A 22012-nucleotide genomic window follows, 5' to 3' on the forward strand; every position below is an offset into this window, starting at 1 on the left:
TAGAGGGCAAAAATGTAGAGGAAGACAGAGATTAGAATAAATCCAGCAAATAATTGAGGATGTAGGCTGAACAGAGCTACTCTGAGATGAAAACATTGGAATAGGAGAGGAATCCTGGCTTATTATAAAAAAATAAAAAAATAAGACTAAAGTAAAATAAGAAGTCGTAGTGAGGAATTTGTTCTGGATGGCATGGTTGCTTCCCATTTGACTTCTAGCGTTGAACAGACAAGTGATTTGATGCCTTGTGAGGCATCTGTGGCCGAAATATCAGCTGTCTGAAACGGCAATAGCAAGCAAAGACCACTGTCATAAACACGTTGTGGCCGGTGGAAGTTAACCGTCGATTTTCCCCGAATCATGTTATTCAGGTTACGCCCTTGACAGGGTGTTACGTGAAATACTCGCTGTCTGCACTACACAGGAGATCGTGTGTCCCATGCGTCATGTACCAGCGATCTGGTCGCGATGGAATGCGCTAGTATCGCATGTCTTGCTTACCCTGCGCTCGGCCACGATGTCGCCGGCTAGCACAAGGTATAATGACAATCCAGACTTGTGAGTTACGTACCCAATTATTGCACTCTCCGTGGTGAGAAGCACTCCCTCTCCCTCCAGCAGCTATCTCTGTTTCAGTTTCTCATCAGTGCGTCTCATTGCTCATACCAACTAGCACAGATGTCAATATTACCTTACTGAAGTTTCACTATGCCTTTTACTGAGAAGATCGCGTATGTGGAAATTCAATATAGTTGTTGGATTTTACAAACAGTACATCAACTATGCGATAAAAAATCTGATAAGACTTTCCTTTCATTCATAGAAACATAAACAGAAAAACAGAAACCTGGAGACGTCATTTCAACGGTGTATGAACGGTATGTTTCTCAGCTAAACAGAGTACGTAGAGTGGCAAGGTATTATCAGTGGCGGTGTTGTTATTTGAATTACCGTAATAATTGTTTTTTCTCTCATATTATCTCTCGTGTTTATTTCTAGCGCTTCTTCTACTACTCGTCACGGAGCTGTAGTTTTGGTTACATATTTAGAGACGGAAGTCATAAAAACACAGTATTAACGGAGAATCTTTCTAGTTACAAAATTTGTATTATGATTTCTGCTTCCGATCTATATTTGCTTCAGTCGCCGCTAGCGGCGTCTAGTATGGCAGGAATGGCGTCTTTCTCTTCCGGTACCTCACTGCTGTTTCTCCATAGAGACTCGGACTTAAACTGATTCAGCAATAGACCATATAAAATTAAATAAGGTAGTACTATCGGTTAGTATGCATACGTATTGTAATTTACATGAAGTCACTTCACATTCATTTCACAGGACATTCCTAACTTCACAGTTAGAATCGCCGGGACTCTAACTCTATTAATAACCTCCAGATGGAAGTTCCTCCTTGTCTTATTTATATGGAAGGAAGCTGAAATTGTTTCACATCGTCACACAACAGAAAATAAAGTGCAGTCATGCCTTCTTTCACACATTCTCGAAAATATGCCATAAACATACAGCTACAAAAGTACTCACCTATTCGGTCTTAATTCTGCAGTATTTCCATTAACCACAAAAAAATATGTGTACGTAGGCGATAGAGGGCAACTTTTAGTGTCGCATATTGTTCATTTTAAACAACTGCAAGCTATCAAAAAGAGAATCAGTCAGAGAGTAAATGTATTATGTTAGCAGTGTAAATATCACCAGCTCATTAAATAACGGTGTACATGAATTTCGTGACTTTACATATGGTGCGTTTCAGCCTTAAAATATTCTTGGCGCCTGAACTGACTTGCCCAATATATAGTAATACGAAACATAGAAATGAAAGCATACAATGAAAACCGGTTATATACATAATCGATTTTGACACTGGAGGGTATTCTGTTAGTTAAAGTAACTGATTTCAGCTTGTACAGACGGTCATGATTGTGTACCTGGAGTGGGGTTCACCATGTTTCTAAATTTCTAGAAATCGTATATACTGCGTTTCACTAATCTTACGTGCATTGTAAACGATTGAGATGCCACTTGTGACAGAATTATGTTTTAAAAACTAGATATGTGAAGCTTTAATGTTATTGAGAGTCGGTCTGTCAGCTTCGAACTAGCTCTGTAATACATATTTGCTTTGATATTCAGCTTCTGAAATGAATGTCTAATAATTACATTTACATCACCGATCAATAAAAATGCATTTTAGATGTTTGCTACACTCAGTGTGAAGCTACTGCTGTATATTAGGGAAGAAAGTAGTCCACACACATTAAACCATAAGGAACACCTCAAGTTACAAACCCTCCAGACAATCTGCAATTTAATTCTTGTTGTGTAGCGATGTGCAACAGTTTAAGTTTCCTTCCGTATGAACAAGAGTTAAACAAACTCTGGGTACTGCTCTTGGGCAATCAGCCGGATTGCATCATGCAGATGGTGCGACATTTCAACGAGGCGACTTGTTGCCATCCTTAAGCCGTCCTGATGACATCAGGACCCTACTAAATTTCGAGAGTGGATAAAGATCTTTATATGCCGGAAAAGTCTGATATACATCAGACTGTATGGTTTCCCCTAACCTCATAGTGCATAGCCAGTTTACTTCAGCGTAAATAATCAAAAGTCCCTCTTAAGTTTGGAATGATATCAAGTAACAACAGTGTTTGCACTGAGTGGCCAAAAGTCACGGGAAGGAATTGGATGTGATTTTCATCGCGATCACTTCTCCATGAGACTTCAAAACGGCAGGCATGGACTCATATTCTGTAGTGCTACTCATGTAATTGGCACCGAGTTCATCGAACGTACAGGGGTTTCAACAGCTTCTCAAAAAAGCTGTACTGGCTTACGATCAGATGATCTATGGGTCAAAGCTATGGTCGGTATTTACTAGAGTGTTCACCAAGCCACCTGTGCACAAGAAAGGCATCATCATGGTGAACAATGGTGTCTCCGTCAGGGTACTCTAATGCCAAAGTACGCAGCTAGTGGTCTCGCGGTCGCGTTCTCGCTTCACGGCACGTGTTCGATTCCCGGCGGAGTCAGGGATTTTCAACTGTCTAGAGATGACTGCGTGTTTGTGTTGTCCTCATTATTTCATCATCATTCCTGAAAGTAGCGAGATTGGACTGAGCAAAGGTTGGGAATTTGTACGGGTGCTGATAACAGCACAGTTGAGCGCCCAGATATACATAGGAGGGAGCAATATATTGCTTGACTCCTCAGTGAAGGTATGTTCTCGGAACTTCAACAAAAGCCCGTACCGAGCTACTGAGCGTCTCTCCTGCAGAGTCTTCCACTGGAGTTTATCTATCATCTCCGTAACGCTTTCGCGATTACTAAATGATCCTGTAACGAAGCGCGCTGCTCTCCTTTGGATCTACTCTATCTCTTCTATCAACCCTATCTGGTACGGATCCCACACTGCTGAGCAGTATTCAAGCAGTGGGAGAACAAGCGTACTGTAACCTACTTCATTTGTTTTCGGATTGCACTTCCTTAGGATTCTTCCAATGAATCTCAGTCTGGCATCTGCTTTACCGACGATCAACTTTATATGATCATTCCATTTTAAATCACTCCTAATGCGTACTCCGAGATAATTTATGGAATTAACTGCTTCCAGTTGCTGACCTGCTATATTGTAGCTAAATGATAAGGGATCTTTCTTTCTACGTATTCGCAGCACATTACACTTGTCTACATTGAGATTCAATTACCATTCCCTGCACCATGCGTCAATTCGCTGCAGATTCCCCTGCATTTCAGTACAATTTTCCATTGTTACAACCTCTCGATATACCACAGCATCATTCGCAAAAAGCCTCAGTGAACTTCCGATGTCATCCACAAGGTCATTTATGTATATTGTGAATAGCAACGGTCCTACGACACTCCCCTGCGGCACACCTGAAATCACTCTTACTTCGGAAGACTTCTCTCCATTGAGAATGACATGCTGCGCTCTGTTATCTAGGAACTCTTCAATCCAATCACACAATTGGTCTGATAGTCCATATGCTCTTACTTTGTTCTTTAAACGACTTTGGGGAACTGTATTGAACGCCTTGCGGAAGTCAAGAAACACAGCATCTACCTAGGAAGCCGTGTCTATGGCCCTCTGAGTCTCGTGGACGAATAGCGCGAGGTGGGTTTCACACGATGGTCTTTTTCGAAACCCATGCTGATTCCTACGGAGTAGATTTATAGTCTCCAGAAAAGTCATTATACTCGAACATAATACGTGTTCCAAAATTCTACAACTGATCGACGTTAGAGATATAGGTCTACAGTTCTGCACATCTGTTCGACGTCCCTTCTTGAAAACGGGGATGACCTGTGACCTTTTCCAATCCTTTGGAACGCTACGCTCTTCTAGAGACCTACGATACACCGCTGCAGGAAGGGGGCAAGTTCCTTCGCGTACTCTATATAAAATCGAACTGGTATCCCATCAGGTCCAGCGGCCTTTCCTCTTTTGAGCGATATTAATTGTTTCTCTATCCCTCTGTCGTCTATTTCGATATCTACCATTTTGTCATCTGTGCGATAATCTAGAGAACGAACTACAGTGCAGTCTTCCTCTGTGAAACAGCTTTGTAAAAAGACATTTAGTATATCGGCCTTTAGTCTTTCATCCTCTGTTTCAGTACCATTTTGGTCACAGAGTGTCTGGACATTTTGTTTTGATCCACGTACCGCTTTGACATAAGACCAAAATTTCTTAGGATTTTCTGCCAAGTCAGTGCATAGAACTTTACTTTCGAATTCATTGAACGCCTCTCGCATAGCCCTCCTCACACTACATTTCGCTTCGCGTAATTTTTGTTTGTCTGCGAGGCTTTGGCTATGTTTATGTTTGCTGTGAAGTTCCCTTTGCTTCCGCAGCAGTTTTCTAACTCGGTTGTTGTACCACGGTGGCTCTTTTCCATCTCTTACGGTCTGGCTTGGCACATACTCATCTAACGCATATTGTACGATGTTTTTGAACTTTGTCCACTGATCCTCAACACTACATGTACTTGAGGCAAAACTTTTGTGTTGAGCCGTCAGGTACTCTGACATCTGCTTCTTGTCACTTTTGCTAAACATAAAAATCTTCCTATCTTTATAAATATTTCAATTTACGGCTGAAATCATCGATGCAGTAACCGCTTTATGATCACTGATTCCCTGTTCTGCGTTAACTGTTTCAAATAGCTCGAGTCTGTTTGTCACCAGAAGGACTAATATGTTATCGCCACGAGTCGGTTCTCTGTTTAACTGCTAAAGGTAGTTTTCAGATAAAGCACTCAAAAATATTTCACTGGATTCTTTGTCCCTGCCACCCGTTATGAACGTTTGAGTCTCCCAGTCTATATCCGGCAAATTAAAATCTCCACCCAGATCTATAACATGGTGGGGAAATCTACTCGAAATATTTTCCAAATTATCCTTCAGGTGCTCAGCCACAACAGCTACTCAATCAGGGGGCCTATAGAGACATCCAATTACCATGTCTGAGCCTGCTTTAATCGTGACCTTCATCCAAATTATTTCACATTTCGGATCTCCGTCAATTTCCTTCGATACTATTGCACTTCTTATCGCTATAAACACGCCTTCCCCTTCATTGTCCAGCCTGTCTCTGCGGTATACATTCCAATCTGAGTTTAGAATTTCATTACTGACAAACTGCCTATTGGCTTCTGTTTCTGGTTCTTCGGCCGACGTTCATCTAATGATTTTTCTGACGGTTCGCCAGCACGAGTGGCTGGCATTGTCAAAGCTTCACCCTCCATTGCCGGTGGTGAACTGGAGGCGAGCTCGCGGCCGCAGACTATACGTACCTGGCGCGCCAACGTCTGAGGGCTTCTCCGCGGTCATTTGCGATGCGGTTCTCCTCTTGCTACCTGCGACGGTCGTTCGCTGCAGTACGGGAAGCCAGGATCCGTTTATCTTAAGGCATTCCTCTTTCTTGTTGAAACTGTTCGCGTGTTTTTGGATTTCTATAGCTTCTCTGAACAAGCGCGTGTGGTAGTGCTTCTCTACAGCCAGAACTTCCGTGTCGTCGAATTTTATTACGTGGTTGGTGTCATTCAGTCGTGCTCTGCCACGGCCGATTTCTCCACCTGCCCCAACCTGCAATGTCGCTTATGCTCTTTGATCCCGGTGTTAATGGATCGTCCAGTCATTCCGACATAAACTTTTCCGCATGTGCAAGGTATACGGTATATTCCCGACATTGAAAATGGGTCTCTTTTCTCCTTCGCCGATCTAAGACACTCTTTGATCTTCCTTGTCGGTTTGAAAATCGTCTTTACGCCGTGTTTGCGCAATATACGGCCGATTCTGTCCGTCACTCTGGGAATGTATGGCAGAAAGGCCGTACCCGACATTTCTTTTTCTGGTTCCTTACTTCACCGAGTGTTTGGCTCTGTTACACTTCTAATGTAATTTGTGGAGTACCCATTGCTCCTCAGAACAGTTTCCAGGTGTTGCATTTCTCGTTTGAGGTGTTGAGGCTCACATATTCGTCCTGCTCTCGTTACGAGCGTACTAATCATGCCTCTTTTCTGGCTCGGGTGGTGGTTTGACAGTTTGTGCAGGAATCGGTCCGTGTGTGTCGGTTTTCGCTACACACTGTGTCTCAGGTTTTCGCCGTGCCTTGTGACCAGCACATCTAGAAATGGCAGTTTCTTGTCCTTTTCTACTTCCATGGTAAATGTTATGTTGGCATGGAGGCTGTTCAAGTGCCTCAGGAATTCACCGAGCTGTTCTTCACCTTGGCTCCACACCACGAAAGTATCATCGACGTACCTGTACCACACCTGAGGGTTGCAAGTCGCCGAGTCCAGTGCCTGTGCTTCGAATTGTTCCATGAAGAAGTTGGCCACCACTGGACTGAGAGGACTACCCATGGCGACGCCTTCCAACTGTTCACATTCCACGTGAAATAGCTCGTGGTGAGACATGCATGGAAGAGCTTTTTGATGTCTTGCGGGAACATGGAACCGATGTGCGCCAGAGCGTCGCTGAGTGGCACTTTCGTAAATAACGAAACAACATCAAAACTGACCAGGATGTCGTTTGGCGCAAGTTTCAGTTTCTTCAGCTTCTCATGAAATGTCCTGAGTCCTTAATGTATGTGTCGGTCTTTCTCACATTTACCATGGAAGTAGAAAAGGACAAGAAACTGCCATTTCTAGATGTGCTGGTCACAAGGCACGGCGAAAACCTGGGACACAGTGTGTATCGAAAACCGACACACACAGACCGATTCCTGCACAAACTGTCAAACCACCACCCGAGCCACAAAAGAGGCATGATTAGTACGCTCGTAACGTGAGCAGGACGAATAAGTGAGCCTCAACACCTCAAACGAGAAATGCAACACCTGGAAACTGTTCTGAGGAGCAATGGGTACTCCACAAATTACATTAGAAGTGTAACAGAGCCAAACACTCGGCGAAGTAAGGAAACAGAAAAAGAAATGTCGGGTACGGCCTTTCTGCCATACATTCCCAGAGTGACGGACAGAATCGGCCGTATATTGCGCAAACACGGCGTAAAGACGATTTTCAAACCGACAAGGAAGATCAAAGAGTGTCTTAGATCGGCGAAGGAGAAAAGAGACCCACTTTCAATGTCGGGAATATACCGTATACCTTGCACATGCGGAAAAGTTTATGTCGGAATGACTGGACGATCCATTAACACCAGGATCAAAGAGCATAAGCGACATTGCAGGTTGGGGCAGGTGGAGAAATCGGCCGTGGCAGAGCACGCACTGAATGAGACCGACCACGTAATAAAATTCGCCGACACGGAAGTTCTGGCTGTAGAGAAGCACTATCACGCGCTTGTTCAGAGAAGCTGTAGAAATCCAAAAACACGCGAACAGTTTCAACAAGAACGAGGAAAGCCTTTAGGTAAACGGGTCCTGGCTTCCCGTACTGCAGCAAACGGCCGTCGCAGGTAGCAAGAGGAGAACCGCACCGGAAATGACCGCGGAGAAGCCCTCGGACGTTGGCGCGCCAGGTACATATAGTCTGCGGCCGCGAGCTCGCCTCCAGTTCACCACCGGCAATGGAGGGTGAAGCTTTGACAATGCCAGCCACTCGTGCTGGCGAAACGTCAGAAAAATCATTAGATGAACGTCGGCCGAAGAACCCGAGACAGAAGCCAATAGGCAGTATGTCAACAAGTGGCCACGAAAGCCTTAACAATTTTGCAATTTCATTACTGTTTACATCTGGTTTCAGCCAACCTTCTGTCCCTAGTACTATGTGGGCATTGTGACCGTTTATTAATGAGAGCAGTTCTGGGACCTTCCTATAGACGCTCCTGCAGTTTACTATTAGCACATTAATATTGTTATTCCCTGTTGCATTTTGCCTACTCCTACCTTGCCGCGTCTCAGGAGGCGTGTTGTCGGGCCTAGGGAGGGAATTCTCTAACCTACGAAGCCTACATGCGCACTCCACACGTACTCCGCTGCCCTTGTAGCCGCTTCCTGCGTGTAGTGCACGCCTGACCTATTCAGGGGGACCCTACATTTCTCACTCGATAGCGGAGGTCGAGAAATTTGCACCCCAGAACTGCGCAGAATCGTATGAGCCTCTGATTTAAGCCTTCCACTCGGCTCCAAACCAGAGGACCGCGATCGGTTCTGGGAACGATACTACAAATAGTTAGCTCAAATTCCATCCCACGAGCGCCTTCACCAACTCCGCCAGTCGCCTGTATGGACTGAGGGTGACCTCTGAACCCAGACGGCAGGAGTCATTGATGCCAACATGAGCAACAATTTGAAGTCGGGTGCACCCAGTGCTCTCTATCGCCGCCAGCAGGGCCTCCTCCACATCTCGGATGAGACCCCCTGGCAAGCAGACAGTGTGAACACTGGCCTTCTTCCTTGACCTTTCCGCTATTTCCCTAAGGGGCTCCATAACCCGCCTAACATTGGAGCTCCCAATCACTAATAAACCCCTCCCCGCGTGTATCTGCTCGGACCTTGCTGAAGGAGCGGCCACATGGCCACTCACAGGCAGAGCGGGCGATGCCACACGGCCAGCCTCCACATTGACCCTCCGCCTCGTGCGCCGCGAACGCCTCTGAACCCGCCACTCCCCTTGGGGAGAGGGTGGCCCAACTGCGCTGGGTGCCCGCGAAGATGTCTCGACAGCAGGGAGAGTGGGTGAAGCATGTAACACCTGGGGTGTACCATGCGACACAACAGACTCCCCACTGCCGCTACACTCCGAGGCAGTAGCCTGAAGACGGCTGACGGCGGCCATCAACATGTTCAGCTATTCGCGGACAGTGGCTAGCTCCTCCTGCGTCCGTACACAGCAGTCACACATCCTATCCATCCTAAGAAATCAATTTCCTGTAGAGAGTTAATCAACTTTTAACTAGATTGCTAATTCAATGGACGTGGCTGATAGTTAACTAAACTCTGGTTACTAGACACTTCTTGTAGAAAACAATGAAAATAGCACGACCTGTCTCTGGACTGTATTCAAAACAAATACTAGCACTACTGGCACTATGGGTGACTAAAGGGACTCTCTCTGACTGTATTCAAAACAAACACGAAATCTATGGAACACTGTTACTAGCACTAGACAATTAAAGCTTCCTAAAAGCAAAAACACACGGAAGAAGAAGTGAGAAGTAAGAAAAATACAGTGAATACTTTAATTAAGGTAGCTCGCTGCACAGCAGACGTGACGCAGACGGCAGTTACGACGACACTGACACTACTGGCACTATGGGTGACTGTAATCAAAGTATTAAGTAGTGCGTAAGCTTAGGGACTGATGACCTCAGCAGTTCTGTCCCATAAGACTTTACGACAAATTTCCAAATTTTTATATGGGTGTTGTTGATTCTGTGCAGTTTTAATTGGGTTCATACATAGTCGAAAGGCGATGGCAGAAGATGGAGGCATGTCGAAGCTTTTGAACTGGTGCACGTCAGTGCTGCTGAGTCGACTCGGTGCAGTATTGGCCCTTATGTACCCAACAGGGCTCGTAGGTCATGGGGGCATATCAGAGCTGATGAACTGGCGCAACAGTGATTGGCCTGCATGTACCTGGCAGGTGATAGCAGGGGCTGGGAGTGTGTCAGTGCTGCTGAAGTGTCTCGGCGCATGATTGGTTTGTATGTACCCAGCAGGTGATGGCTGGGGACGGGGGCGTGTCGGTGCTGCTGAACCGGCGCAGCTCGCAGTTGGAGCTGAGCGCCCCGCTGGGCGGCCTCCCGGAGCTGCGCTGCGGGCTGTCGGTGGGCGGCAGGTGGTGCGCGCCGCGCTGGCTGCAGCCGCTCGCCTGCCGCGCCGCCCTCGCCGCCCTCCTCGCCGCCCACGCGCTGCTGCACCGCGCTGCCGCCGGCGTGCTCGCCGCCAACCACACGCTGCTGCACCACCGGCTCGGCCTGCCCAACGTCGCCACCGGTCAGTCCTCGTACATCGCGCTCGCAAGTGCATCACTGGCATATTGTTAGACTACTGACATCACGACTCGACAGTGCACAGTACAATACATTCCTAGTGATTAAAATTTAACACCATGAAGGGGGAAGCAAGAAACGTGGATGAGTGCTGGGTTCCCACGATGGGGCAGGATAAGGTTACGATTGTGGATGGGGCCATAATCAGTTACTCTCGGTTGCACAACAAATACGTAAACTTTATTTAAAGAGATTAAAATTTTAAAACAATCTCTTAATAAAAAACACAATTGACTGTATAACGGCTGAAGGCCTGAATTAGAAGTCCGTAGAACACTTCCAAATAGCACATATTAAGATAAATACTTCGTTTTAAGACAAACTGTAACAAGGCTGAAGGCCTCATTATATTACTCGGCTGAAGGCCACAAACAACTTCAAATAACAATGGCTTAAGGCTTGAATTATAAGTCAGGAAACAATTCCAAATAGCACACATTTCAACAAATAGTTTGCCCTTAAAACAAGTTTTCTTAAAAAAACTTACTGTAACACAGCTGAAGAACTTATCATAAAAGAAGTGAAATTATTGGTCCTCTGAAAGCCACACCAACAATAATCAGATGATAATTACAAGTATCCTTAAAACAAACATCACAATCTAAGGAATCAGGACAAGCGGTTCTCAACAAGTGTTCCAAGGGTCGGCCTGGGAAGGTAACTCAAACATAATGTAAGGTGCGACAGGGAGCCAAGAGTTGTACTCACGTAACAGGATAGCAGCTCAAACTCGGGGCAGCTTAAGCGCCGACCAACCGACTAACCAATGCGCCTAACGTCCGATCACCGATACAACGATGGAATATTTTTAGGCAAGGGCGAAGAGACGGAGAGCACTACGTCTTCAGAAAACACCCAAGGCTGAAGGAAACACTAGAACCAAGCCAGACCTCCCAAAAATATGCACAGTACAATACAAGAGGCCGTCGAACTACACGTTGTGTCGGACAGCATCAACATGACGAGGAAAGGTACACTGCCGGAAAAGTACGCTAACTTCCAGGGCAGGTAACTGGGGCGTTAGCGGCCATAAGGCAGAAAATACCGCGGGTTGCACTTCACTAATAAGAATAATACTGAATTCAATGACGAATAACAAATAGAGAAAGACGGCTGCAATATTTCACCGCCTCGAAACACTTCACTCTTTGCCATCAGGCTCAGCGGCCCTGGGAGCAACAACCCGCCGACCAGAGGCGAGATCTCAGAGTAGTCGAGGTGGCATTAGCAGTTAACTCTTCACTCAACTTAAACGTCCAGGGTTCGGTGTGCAACGAAGTCGTCGCTCTCGCAGCTACCCCTCCTCGATCCGGCAGTGACAGCACGCCGCCAGCAGCCCCGGCTTGCCCTCGCGCTGCACAGACCTGCTCGCTGCTGCACCCCAACCGAACTGATCTCCGTTTGCAACCCCCTTACCAAATCCAGTACGCAGACAACATTAGAATAACTGCTTATTCAAAACCACAAGATACACACGGATCAAAGAAAACAGTTCCACCAACAACTCACAATACTAAAACCAGTCAGTGAGAAACAACAAGGTCGAATTATAAGTCGGCACAAACACAGAGAAGGCAGAAGCGGTCGCAAGACCAAATGCACGTCTTCCCCTGCGAAGACCGACCGAACGATCAACCAACGGTCGTCCCCACTCAACTCAGGCACGGGAAAGATCCCAGTATAAATCGTCGACTGATAACTTACTGCTATGAGGTCACTTCTACGGGTGAACACACACACACACAGGTCAAAGTTGCACTACTCGGACAAGATGGTCCGTTCAACTAAAACTCGCTGAATTCGGTCCTTCACGTGGTCGTGCACTCTCGCGACCACATCCTTCCATCGGACAGTGCATGTGTGTCGCCAGCGATCAGCTGAGTACTGCCTGTCAGAACCTCACTGCTGCTCCGTTCCAACTCTACTAGATCGACATACGACGACCCGGAAATGCTAGAGGCCGCTCCGAAGATGGTACCACAGTACGCGCTATCGATAAGCGCTGCTGCTGCCACTCACGGACAGACAAGGCGAGCAAACGTAGTGGCGCCAGTTAACACACTAAGAAAACGAGACGCCACTATCGCTATTACAAGATGTCAAGCTATGAACGGCATCAACGCGAGCCGCACACGGCTCAAGGAAACTGGTATGAAGTGTATTAAATAAATAAGGAGTAACGTAGAATGAGACTTTCACTCTGCAGCGGAGTGTGCGCTGATATGAAACTTCCTGGCAGATTAAAACTGTGTGCCCGACCGAGACTCGAACTCGGGACCTTTGCCTTTCGCGGGCAAGCGCTCTACCATCTGAGCTACCGAAGCACGACTCACGCCCGGTACTCACAGTAGGAGACGAGGTACTGGCAGAAGTAAAGCTGTGAGTACCGGGCGTGAGTCGTGCTTCGGTAGCTCAGATGGTAGAGCGCTTGCCCGCGAAAGGCAAAGGTTCCGAGTTCGAGTCTCGGTCGGGCACACAGTTTTAATCTGCCAGGAAGTTTCAAGGAGTAACGTAGTCTACGTTTTCTCTGTACAGAGTGTTTAAAAAGTTGTCACATATTCCTACAGGAGATACTATTGGCCGACGCTAGAAGAAAATTTCCGATAGTAATATGTCCGGAAACCAATCACAGTTGAGATATGAGCAAATGAAGTTTCACAGTTCGTGGCCTGTATTTTACTTACAGATGAGGCAGGAATCACAAGAAATGGCATGATAAATTATCACGCCACGCGTGTGTGGACAGACGCAAATCGTCGAGCAATCATGGTGGTGAGGCATCAGCATCGCTTCAGTATCAATTTTCGCACAGGAATTGTCGGTGACAGCCTCACAGGTAAATAAAAGTACGGCGTCATAAAGTAGAAAAAGAAAGAAGGTTACTGTAACTGTGGCCAAAACGTAGTTTCGTCCAACACATTTTTTTTGCATTTTGTCGCAGTATGATAATCTGAAAATTTTTTATGTCAACTGATTCTGGCTGCGGAAGCCTACCAATAATATTAGACTCACAGTAGCTTTACCAGACAAATTAACGAGTTCTGTTTATTACCGATTTCTGCACTGTTAGAAAACATTACCCTTGTAGTAAGTCGTCTACTATGGAACCACCCCCTTTTCTATGGATCGTGAAGCCATACATCACTTTAACGATTCATTGGCGATGGATTGGTCGAGGAGTTCCAGTAGCATGACCTGCCTGTTTATCTAGTCATGAATCTGACAGATTTATTGCTATGGGGCCATACAAAGTCATTATTGTTCAGCGGGACTCAGCAGCAGTGCCCCTACTCAAGATGGTGCACAGGCGGATCGCCGAAATGTAGTAATGTTGATACTGAGAACCAGTAGCAAACGTGACGAAACTACCAAGAATGGTTCCGGTAGGTAAGCGTATGCAATCATATTTTTACGACATTTTTTCCTTAAATGATCACTCAACAGAAATTATTCAGCCAGATTCTCGGCCACCATTTCGTTAACTCTACAAAATTAATTTTCTAAAAACCGTAGCAAGGTCTTATCTCAAAGTGTCATTTGTAAAAATCCTTCTTCTCCAGTTGCAGAGAAAATCATCACCGGAAAAGTTAGCTGCTGTGGGTAATAATCTGTTGATGAGAGGGGTCGTCGTCGACTATCGTGGATTGTAACAGCGGATAGATGAACTGGAATACAGTAGGTCAATCATAACGTCGATGGCGGGCTACAATACCCAGCCCAAACCACCTCTTCACTAAGGGGTACAGAAGCTGTCGTCACATTTGCTCACTGGTCACTGGACGACGACGTTAGCATGGATGTTCAAAGCGTGGAAAAATGTCACTCGGATTCAAAAGTTGCGGTTATTGGTATATGTTGATGAGACGGTACCTGTTAGTCTAAAACTACATGAAGCAATGCACTGATCAGTTTCTGTGTGTTGGAGTTGGTGGTTGGAAGGTCTCAGTTCTACAGTACACTTCCAGAATCTAGGAAACGACGCTAACGGTGCTAAAGGACGTCCTGTGAGGCAGGAGTCTCTAAATTACTCATGACTGTAAGATGCTTCATTCGAAACGCACGTAACTGTCTCACTTTCCGTATCAACACTACTGTTCCAAAGCATATTGAACACCTTCTCTTACTTTACATGTTCCATTAATGCTTATACACATTACTCAATACCTTCTCATTTGCTGTTATAGTACTTTCTACCGTCTGTCACTACATATAAGCCATGCTCTCTTCAAACTGAATTTCAACCGACTACCACCAGCAGACCACAACATCCACTTTGACGTCCATCCGTCTATTCATCCCACCATGTATAATAGAGCCTGGTGGCCCCTCTCCACATTGAAGCTCATCTTCTCTCTCTTTTCCAATCGTAAACATTGGCCCATGATATCTTCCTAGCTTTGTCATGGCTATGACATACTTCCCCCAACAAATTTTCCATGGCATATATACGTTGTTCTTCCAATTAGGTCCGATAAACGACGTCAGTGCAGTAACCACAGCGGCAGCTTGAGCTAAAAACTCTAAACAGCATATGTAAATTCGACTAGTCCGTTGGGCGCAAACAATTCTAAATAGTGGACGTGCGACCTAGTGTGCCTACGTTGTTGTATCACAGATCGCATTGGAGCAACATCAGTAAATCAATTCTTCAAGACATTATCCAGAAGGCTGACAAGACAGACAACGCTATTTACTACCGCCGTGAAGCAGCGCTATTCAGTCACTGCTGGAGTATTGCTGTTTTGCTGCCCCAGTTAATACATATCGATAAAACAAATATCGCTTGGGACCGCTATATCGAATGGGGACGTACAGTTCCGCTTTAAAACTCGTTTTGTTTGAAGCGGAATACAAACCGACAATTTCTGTTGACGGAGGCGTCGGATGAAGACATGGTCAGCATCATTTGTTTGGAATGATTACAACTGCACGTTGGAAAAACGAAATTTCAAATGTCTGTCGAAAAATCAGGGAAAGTGGGCCTGATGACTCTTAGGAAAGCGAGATGCGGCAATTCATCCTTGTGCCAACAAAAAGTCCTTGATGATGCGAGCTGTGAGACCAGGGACTCTATTGTCCTGAAACATAGCATCACCATTGCGGAATAAACGTTGTACCATGGGACGGAACTGATCAGCCCAAATCGTCATATAATCCTTGACAGTAATGCGACAGTAACCATGGGGTCCACGAAATACCGTGATATGGCTGCCCTAATCATCACCGAACTCCCGCCATGGTCCACTCTTGGGACGTAAACGCGGCCAGAAGTTGGAAATCGTGTGAGAAAAGACTTATCCGACCAAATAATTATCTTCTGTTGCTCCATAGCCCAAGGTTTACGGCTTCGTCACCACGTTTTCCTGTTACGGTCGTTTGCATCAGTAATGAGTGGTTTTGGAATTCCAGTTCGCTCTCCAGTTCAGTGCTCACGAAACGCCCTTAGTGTCGCTTTAGTGCTGACAGGGTTCGCGAGTGCGACATTCAGTTCTACAGTGACTTTTACACCTGTCTTTCTCTTACTTGTCGTCACAATCCTCTTCAATGACGTCCGTAACTGCCACTCAACACACAGTTTCGTTTTCAGTGAGACTTAGCAGATGATGGTTTTACGCTTTCCCTGTATGTAGTATAAATCTTTGATGCAGTGCGTCGTGGAACATCAAACACTTCTGTTCACTTCATTACGTAAACATTCACCATACGAGCACCAAGAATTGGCCCACTTTCGATTTCACCGCGTTGTGGCTTAGCAGGCGTTTTCCCGGTTTCCTTGTATGCAGTATAAATGTTGGATACGGTGCCTCTTTGTGCCACCAAACATTTCGGCTCTCTTGGTTATGGCAGCACCGACTATCTGAGCACCAACTATTTGCCCACTTCCGAATTCACTTAGCTTCAACATAATGCACTCAAAACTACACTACACATGTCTGATCATGGCTCATATTTGCAACGTATTCAACGTATTGGAGACACGGCACAGGTGCGATTCATGGTCTAATATACAGCGCAACCTGGAGGATTGGCGTGCATCAGGCTATCTGTTAAATTATGCATTTCTCGTGTTGTTTCCATACTTTTCTCCAGCCGCTATACACTGAGATGACAAAAGTAATGAGATACCTCCAAATGTCGAGTCTGTTCTCAAAAAGTCGTTGGAACTCCCATGCAGAATACTGAGCTACGCTGCCACTATAGCCTTGCACAAACTGACCTCTCGACTGTATCCCACAAATGTTCGACGGGATTCATATTAGTCGATCTGGGTGGCCAAACCATTCGCTCGAGCTGTCCAGAATGTTCTTCAAACGAATCGCGAACAATTGTGGCCCAGTTACATGGCGCATCACCATCCATAAAAATTTCATTGTTGTTTGAGAACATAATGGCCATGAATGGTTGCAAATGATCCCTAAGTATTCCAACGTCCTGAGGACCAAATCCATTGCATGTGAACACAGACCTCACCACCACTAGCCAGCACAATGCCTTGTTGACAAGTTGCGTCCAAGGCTTCCTGGGGTTTGCGCCATAGTCGAACCCTACCATCAGCTCTTACCAAGTGAAAGCTGGACTCATCTGCCCAGGCCACGGTTTTCCAGCGGCCTAGCGTCCAACCGATACGGTCACGAGGCCAGGAGAGGCACCGCAGGCGATGTCGTGCTGTTAGCAAAGGCACTCGTGTAGGTCGTCTGCCGCCATCGCCTTTAACGCCAAATCTCGCCGCACTGTCCTAACGGATACATTCGTCGTACGTCCGTCATTGACTTCTGCGTTATTTCACGCAGTGTTACTGGTTAGTTTGCACTCAGAGCTATACGCAAACTCCGGTTCTCGGACGCTAAGTGAAGGCTGTCGGCCACTGCGTCGTCCGTGGCGAGAGGTAATGCCTGAAATGTGGTATTACCGTCACACTCTTGCCACTAAGGATCGCAGAATACTGAATTCGCCACCGTATGCGAAATAGGATGTCCAGGCATCTAGCTCCAACTACTATTCCGCGTTAAGAGCCTGTTAACTCCCGTATTGTGGCCATAATCGTGTGGGAAATTTTTTGGCACGAATCACCTGTGTACAAATGACAGCCCCGACAGTGCACTGCCGTTTTATACCTTGTGTGCGCGATACCACTGCCATCTGTAAATGTGCATATCGTTATCATATGACTTCAGTCACATGAGCGTATACAGGGTGTAAATTTTAAGTTGACAAACCAGAATAACTCGAAAAATAAGCTTCAAACGAAAAAAAATATGTAGAATCCAAAGTTAATTATTTTCGAGGGGGACATCTGCTGGTGCTAAAATTAGCCCGCCACCTCAGTCCCCTGTAGGCTAAATCAAAATTTAGGAAGTAAATAAGTATTTTTTATTTATCGGTAACCATTTTCCACGCAAAAATGAGAACATGGATTTTCTTGAATTACAGCGCCAACTACCAAGAATCAAAACAAATGTTTAAGACAAAATGTACGTAGTTTTTTTATGTAGAATCTGATTCTGCAATAAAAAATGGAGGTTCCCATTTGAAATTTCAAAGTTGCCTCCCACCCCACCCCCAGGGCGCTGGGGTGGTGGGATAATTTTAGCACCAGCAGATGTCTCCCTCGAAAATAATCAACTTTGGATTCTACACATTTTTTCGTCTGAAGCTTATTTTTCGAGTTATTCTGGTTTGTCAACTTAAAATTTACACCTTGTATATTATGTATGTTTGATTACTTTTGGTTGTGCGTAATCTTTCGATCACCCTGTATTTCTGGCATCTATTAGCATGTGTAGAGACGTAGCACCGCCCTGTGCTGCAGACTGGCTGCTGATGGGCGGCGACGTGGTGCAGGCGCTGTCGGCGCTGCCGCTGTCGCGCGTGGGCGGCGGCACGCGGCCGCAGTGGGTGGGCGGCATGGCGCTGCTGCAGGCCGTGGCGTGCGCGCTGCTCGCCCTCCCACACACCACGCACTGGGCGGCGGCCGGCGGCGACCAGCCGGCGAACGCCACGCGCTCGCTCGTCGAGACGCAACTCCTCATGGGTATGTACCGGCACTCGCCTTTCGTAACTTACATTTTCCGACCAAAAGTATTCAGACACCGATTAGCGGACATTAATATGGGTTCAGAATGAGATTTTCACTCTGCAGCGGAGTGTGCGCTAATAGGAAACTTCCTGGCAGATTAAAACTGAGTGCCAGACCGAGACTCGAACTCGGAACTCGGATGGTAGAGCAATTGCCCGCGAAAGGCTAAGGTCCCGAGTTCGAGTCTCGGTTCGGCACACAGTTTTAATCTGCCAGGAAGTTTCATTAATATGGGTTGTTTACAAAAATGTTTACAAAAACGTCCCATAGTGCTCTGAGCACACTGTTCGGAACACTCTCTGTGAGGTGTCTGGGAGTCTGTGGAGGACTGGCAGCCCATTCTTCCTCAAGAGGTGAAACAAGAGAAGGCTGTGGTGTTGAGTTCTGGTTTCTAAAACGCTTGACGTTCTAATTCATCAACAAGTGTTCTGTTCGGTTCAGGTCGGGTCTGGGGTGGCCAGACCATTTCAGGGACGTTAATGTCCTCAGACCATTGCCTCACAGATGCTACTTTATGACACTGTCATGCTGATGCAAAAAATCATCGGTCAGAGCTGTTCCTCTACTGCACACAGTACTCATTTCCCTCAGATCATTTAGCGAATTCGAAGGTGCAATAACGTTACGACAGCTTAACCGTTGAAAACAGACCCCTTAAAAAAATATCACCTCCTCCATGCTTCATGTGATGGCAGGCAACTATCTGAGCACTATGGGACTTAACTTCTGAGGTCATCATTCCCCTAGAACTTACAACTACGTAAACCTAACTAACCTAAGGACGTCACACACGCCGGCCGTTGTGGCCGTGCGGTTCTAGGCGCTTCAGTCTGGAACCGCGTGACCGCTACAGTCGCAGGTTCGAACCTTGCTTCGGGCATTGATGCGTGTGATGTCCTTAGGTTAGTTAGGTTTAAGTAGTTCTAAGTTCTAGGGGTCTGATGACCACAGATGTTAAGTCCCATAGGCCTCAGAGCCATTTGAACCATTTTTGACATCACACACATCCATGCCTGAGGCAGGATTCGAACCTGCGACCGTAGCGGTTGCGCGGTTCCAGACTGAAAAACCCAAAATCCTTCCGTCGGAATTCCGCTGGTTATAGCATAATTCATCATTCCAAATCACTCGTTTCTGGCCAGCCTGCATGGCAGATTCGCTCTTTACACCACATCAACGGTCGGTTAGCACAGAAATGTATGGCTTATGAGAAGCTGCTGGTTCACTGTGCCCCATTCTTTTTATCTCCCAACGAACAGCCATTGAGCTACCTGGACGGCTGGCAGCTCTTTCGAACTCACGACTGATTCCTTCCGCTGATTTGATGCGATTTTTTACAAGCACCTTCCGTAATTCTGTCTGTGAGTACATGAGAACTGGCTCGTCCTGGTTTAGGTACAGTTGTTGCTTAACGTTTATACTTCACCTAGTGACCTCACCAACAGTCGACTTCGTCAGCTTCAGAAGGTCTGAAATGACCCTGATGGATTTGCTCTTTAAGGTGACATCCAATGATCAGTCTACATTCGAAGGCACCGAGCTCTTCTGACGGACCCAATGTGCTGTTACTGCTTTTGTACTGACTGTACAGCCCACCTCCTATTACACTGACGAGTCGTTCTCTAGTGACATCCAGTGATCAATTCCCCATTAAAAAGGGGTGTCTAGATACTTTCGATCAGGTTGAGTCAAATGAAAACCTTAAGTTTGTAATAACAAATCGAAATTTCACGCCGTTAACCATGTAAGTTGGTAAGTGTCCTAATAACAGCGAGCAGAATGGCCTGTAGGTGGCAGCATAGTGCAGATGCACACATACCGTCGTAGTATCAGTATAAAGATGGCCTCCCCACTTGCGACTTGCACCAGGGAAGAACAGCGTTCTTTTATTCGGTTTTTGCGTAGTGAAGGTGTGAAACCTATTGAAATTCATCGACGAATGAAGGTTCAGTACGGTGATGCATGTTTGTGACAACAGCAAGTCTGCGAATGGAGTAGGAAGTTCGGAAATGGTGTGACTTCAGTGGAAGATGCTACTCGTCCAGGTCAGGCACAACGAGTTGTGACTCCACAGAACATTGCAGCGGTTGAAGCCACAGTGAAGGAAAACCGCTGAGCGACGATGAATGACATTGCAGCATGTTTACAGATTAGTCATGGGTCAGCACACCACATTGTGCATGATGTGCTCCAGTTTCACAACGTGTCTGCAAGATGGGTGACACGGCAGCTGACTCCTGAAATGAGAGAACAACGTGTTGATGCTTGTGAAGAACTTCTTCGGCGCTTTGAACGAGAAGCTGATGGCTTCCTTGCAAGAATCGTTACTGGGGACGAAAGCTGGGTTCGCTTCCACCAACCGGAAACGAAGAGAGCGAGCAAGGAATGACGCCATTCCTCATCACCAAAACCAAAGTAGTTTCGAACAGAACCATCAGCAGGAAAGGTTATGCTGACTCTTTTGCGACGAAAAAGGCGTCATTTTGGGGCATTTCATGCCTAAAGGGACCACTCTCACCAGTGCATCATACACAGATCTCCTAAAAAATCATCTGCAGCCTGCAATCAAATCAAAGCGACGTGGACTGCTGTCAGCAGGTGTCCTTTTGCAACATGGCCCCATACTGCCCGTACAACAGTTGCAACAATCACAGATCTGCATTTTGAGTGTCTTCCTCATCCACCATACTCACCAGACCTTGCCTCAAGTGATTTCCATATGTTCGGACCACTCAAAGACGCAATGGGAGGAAATAAGTTCCGTTCTGAAGAAGGGTTATGCCACGTGGTTGCGTGGACTACCAAACGATTTTTTTTCTAAAGGAATTTATGCACTTTGTAAGTGCTGGAGGACTGAATGCTGGACATTTGCCACGCCGGACATTTGCCGCGCCGGACATTTGCCACACTTGCCCCTTCGCCAGGTAGCCTGAGTAGCGATCCCTTCCCTGTACTACCTCTGTCCGTTATCAAACCGCCGTCTCCACATCTTACTCGATACAACCAGTACGTAAGTGACCTTCTTCTTCGACATCTTGGCCAACTACAGAGCTTCTTTTCCGAAATCGAAATATTTATAGCTTTTGGGAAACGAAAGCAATACCGATGATTATGTCAGTATGTAATTAGTTCTGCCAAGTATAAATATAGATTCCTCTGTCTGTACGGTAGCTTCCTTTCACGCTTACTGATTGCGATAGAAACAGTCCATCTGCATGAGAGCAACAAGAAAGGAACGACGTAACGAGAATGCGAATGTACGTTAATCATTTCTTTTTGAGCACTGCATTTGTGCCTACTTTAATTACTACAACTGCATACCCAAAAGACAATAAGGAAAGAATAAATGGGTATGTGAATGTTTGAAAAGAAGAACGACATACTCCATATTAATTTACTCTCTAAAAACATTAGTTAATAGCCGGCCGAAGTGGCCGT

General features: G+C 46.1%; 1 protein-coding gene across 1 annotated transcript in view; it reads left to right on the top strand.

Annotated features, from left to right (window-relative positions):
* The first annotated feature begins 10167 nt into the window (after positions 1-10167).
* Positions 10168-22012, top strand: part of LOC126124148 (solute carrier organic anion transporter family member 74D-like) — a 103858-nt gene continuing 92013 nt past the window's right edge. The window contains exons 1-2 of the mRNA XM_049915105.1: positions 10168-10286; positions 18273-18529. Of these exons, the coding sequence (XP_049771062.1) occupies positions 10168-10286; positions 18273-18529 (376 nt within the window). The remainder of the gene's footprint in view (positions 10287-18272; positions 18530-22012) is intronic.

This window comes from Schistocerca cancellata, chromosome 1, assembly GCF_023864275.1.
Source record: "Schistocerca cancellata isolate TAMUIC-IGC-003103 chromosome 1, iqSchCanc2.1, whole genome shotgun sequence".
NCBI lineage: Eukaryota > Metazoa > Arthropoda > Insecta > Orthoptera > Acrididae > Schistocerca > Schistocerca cancellata.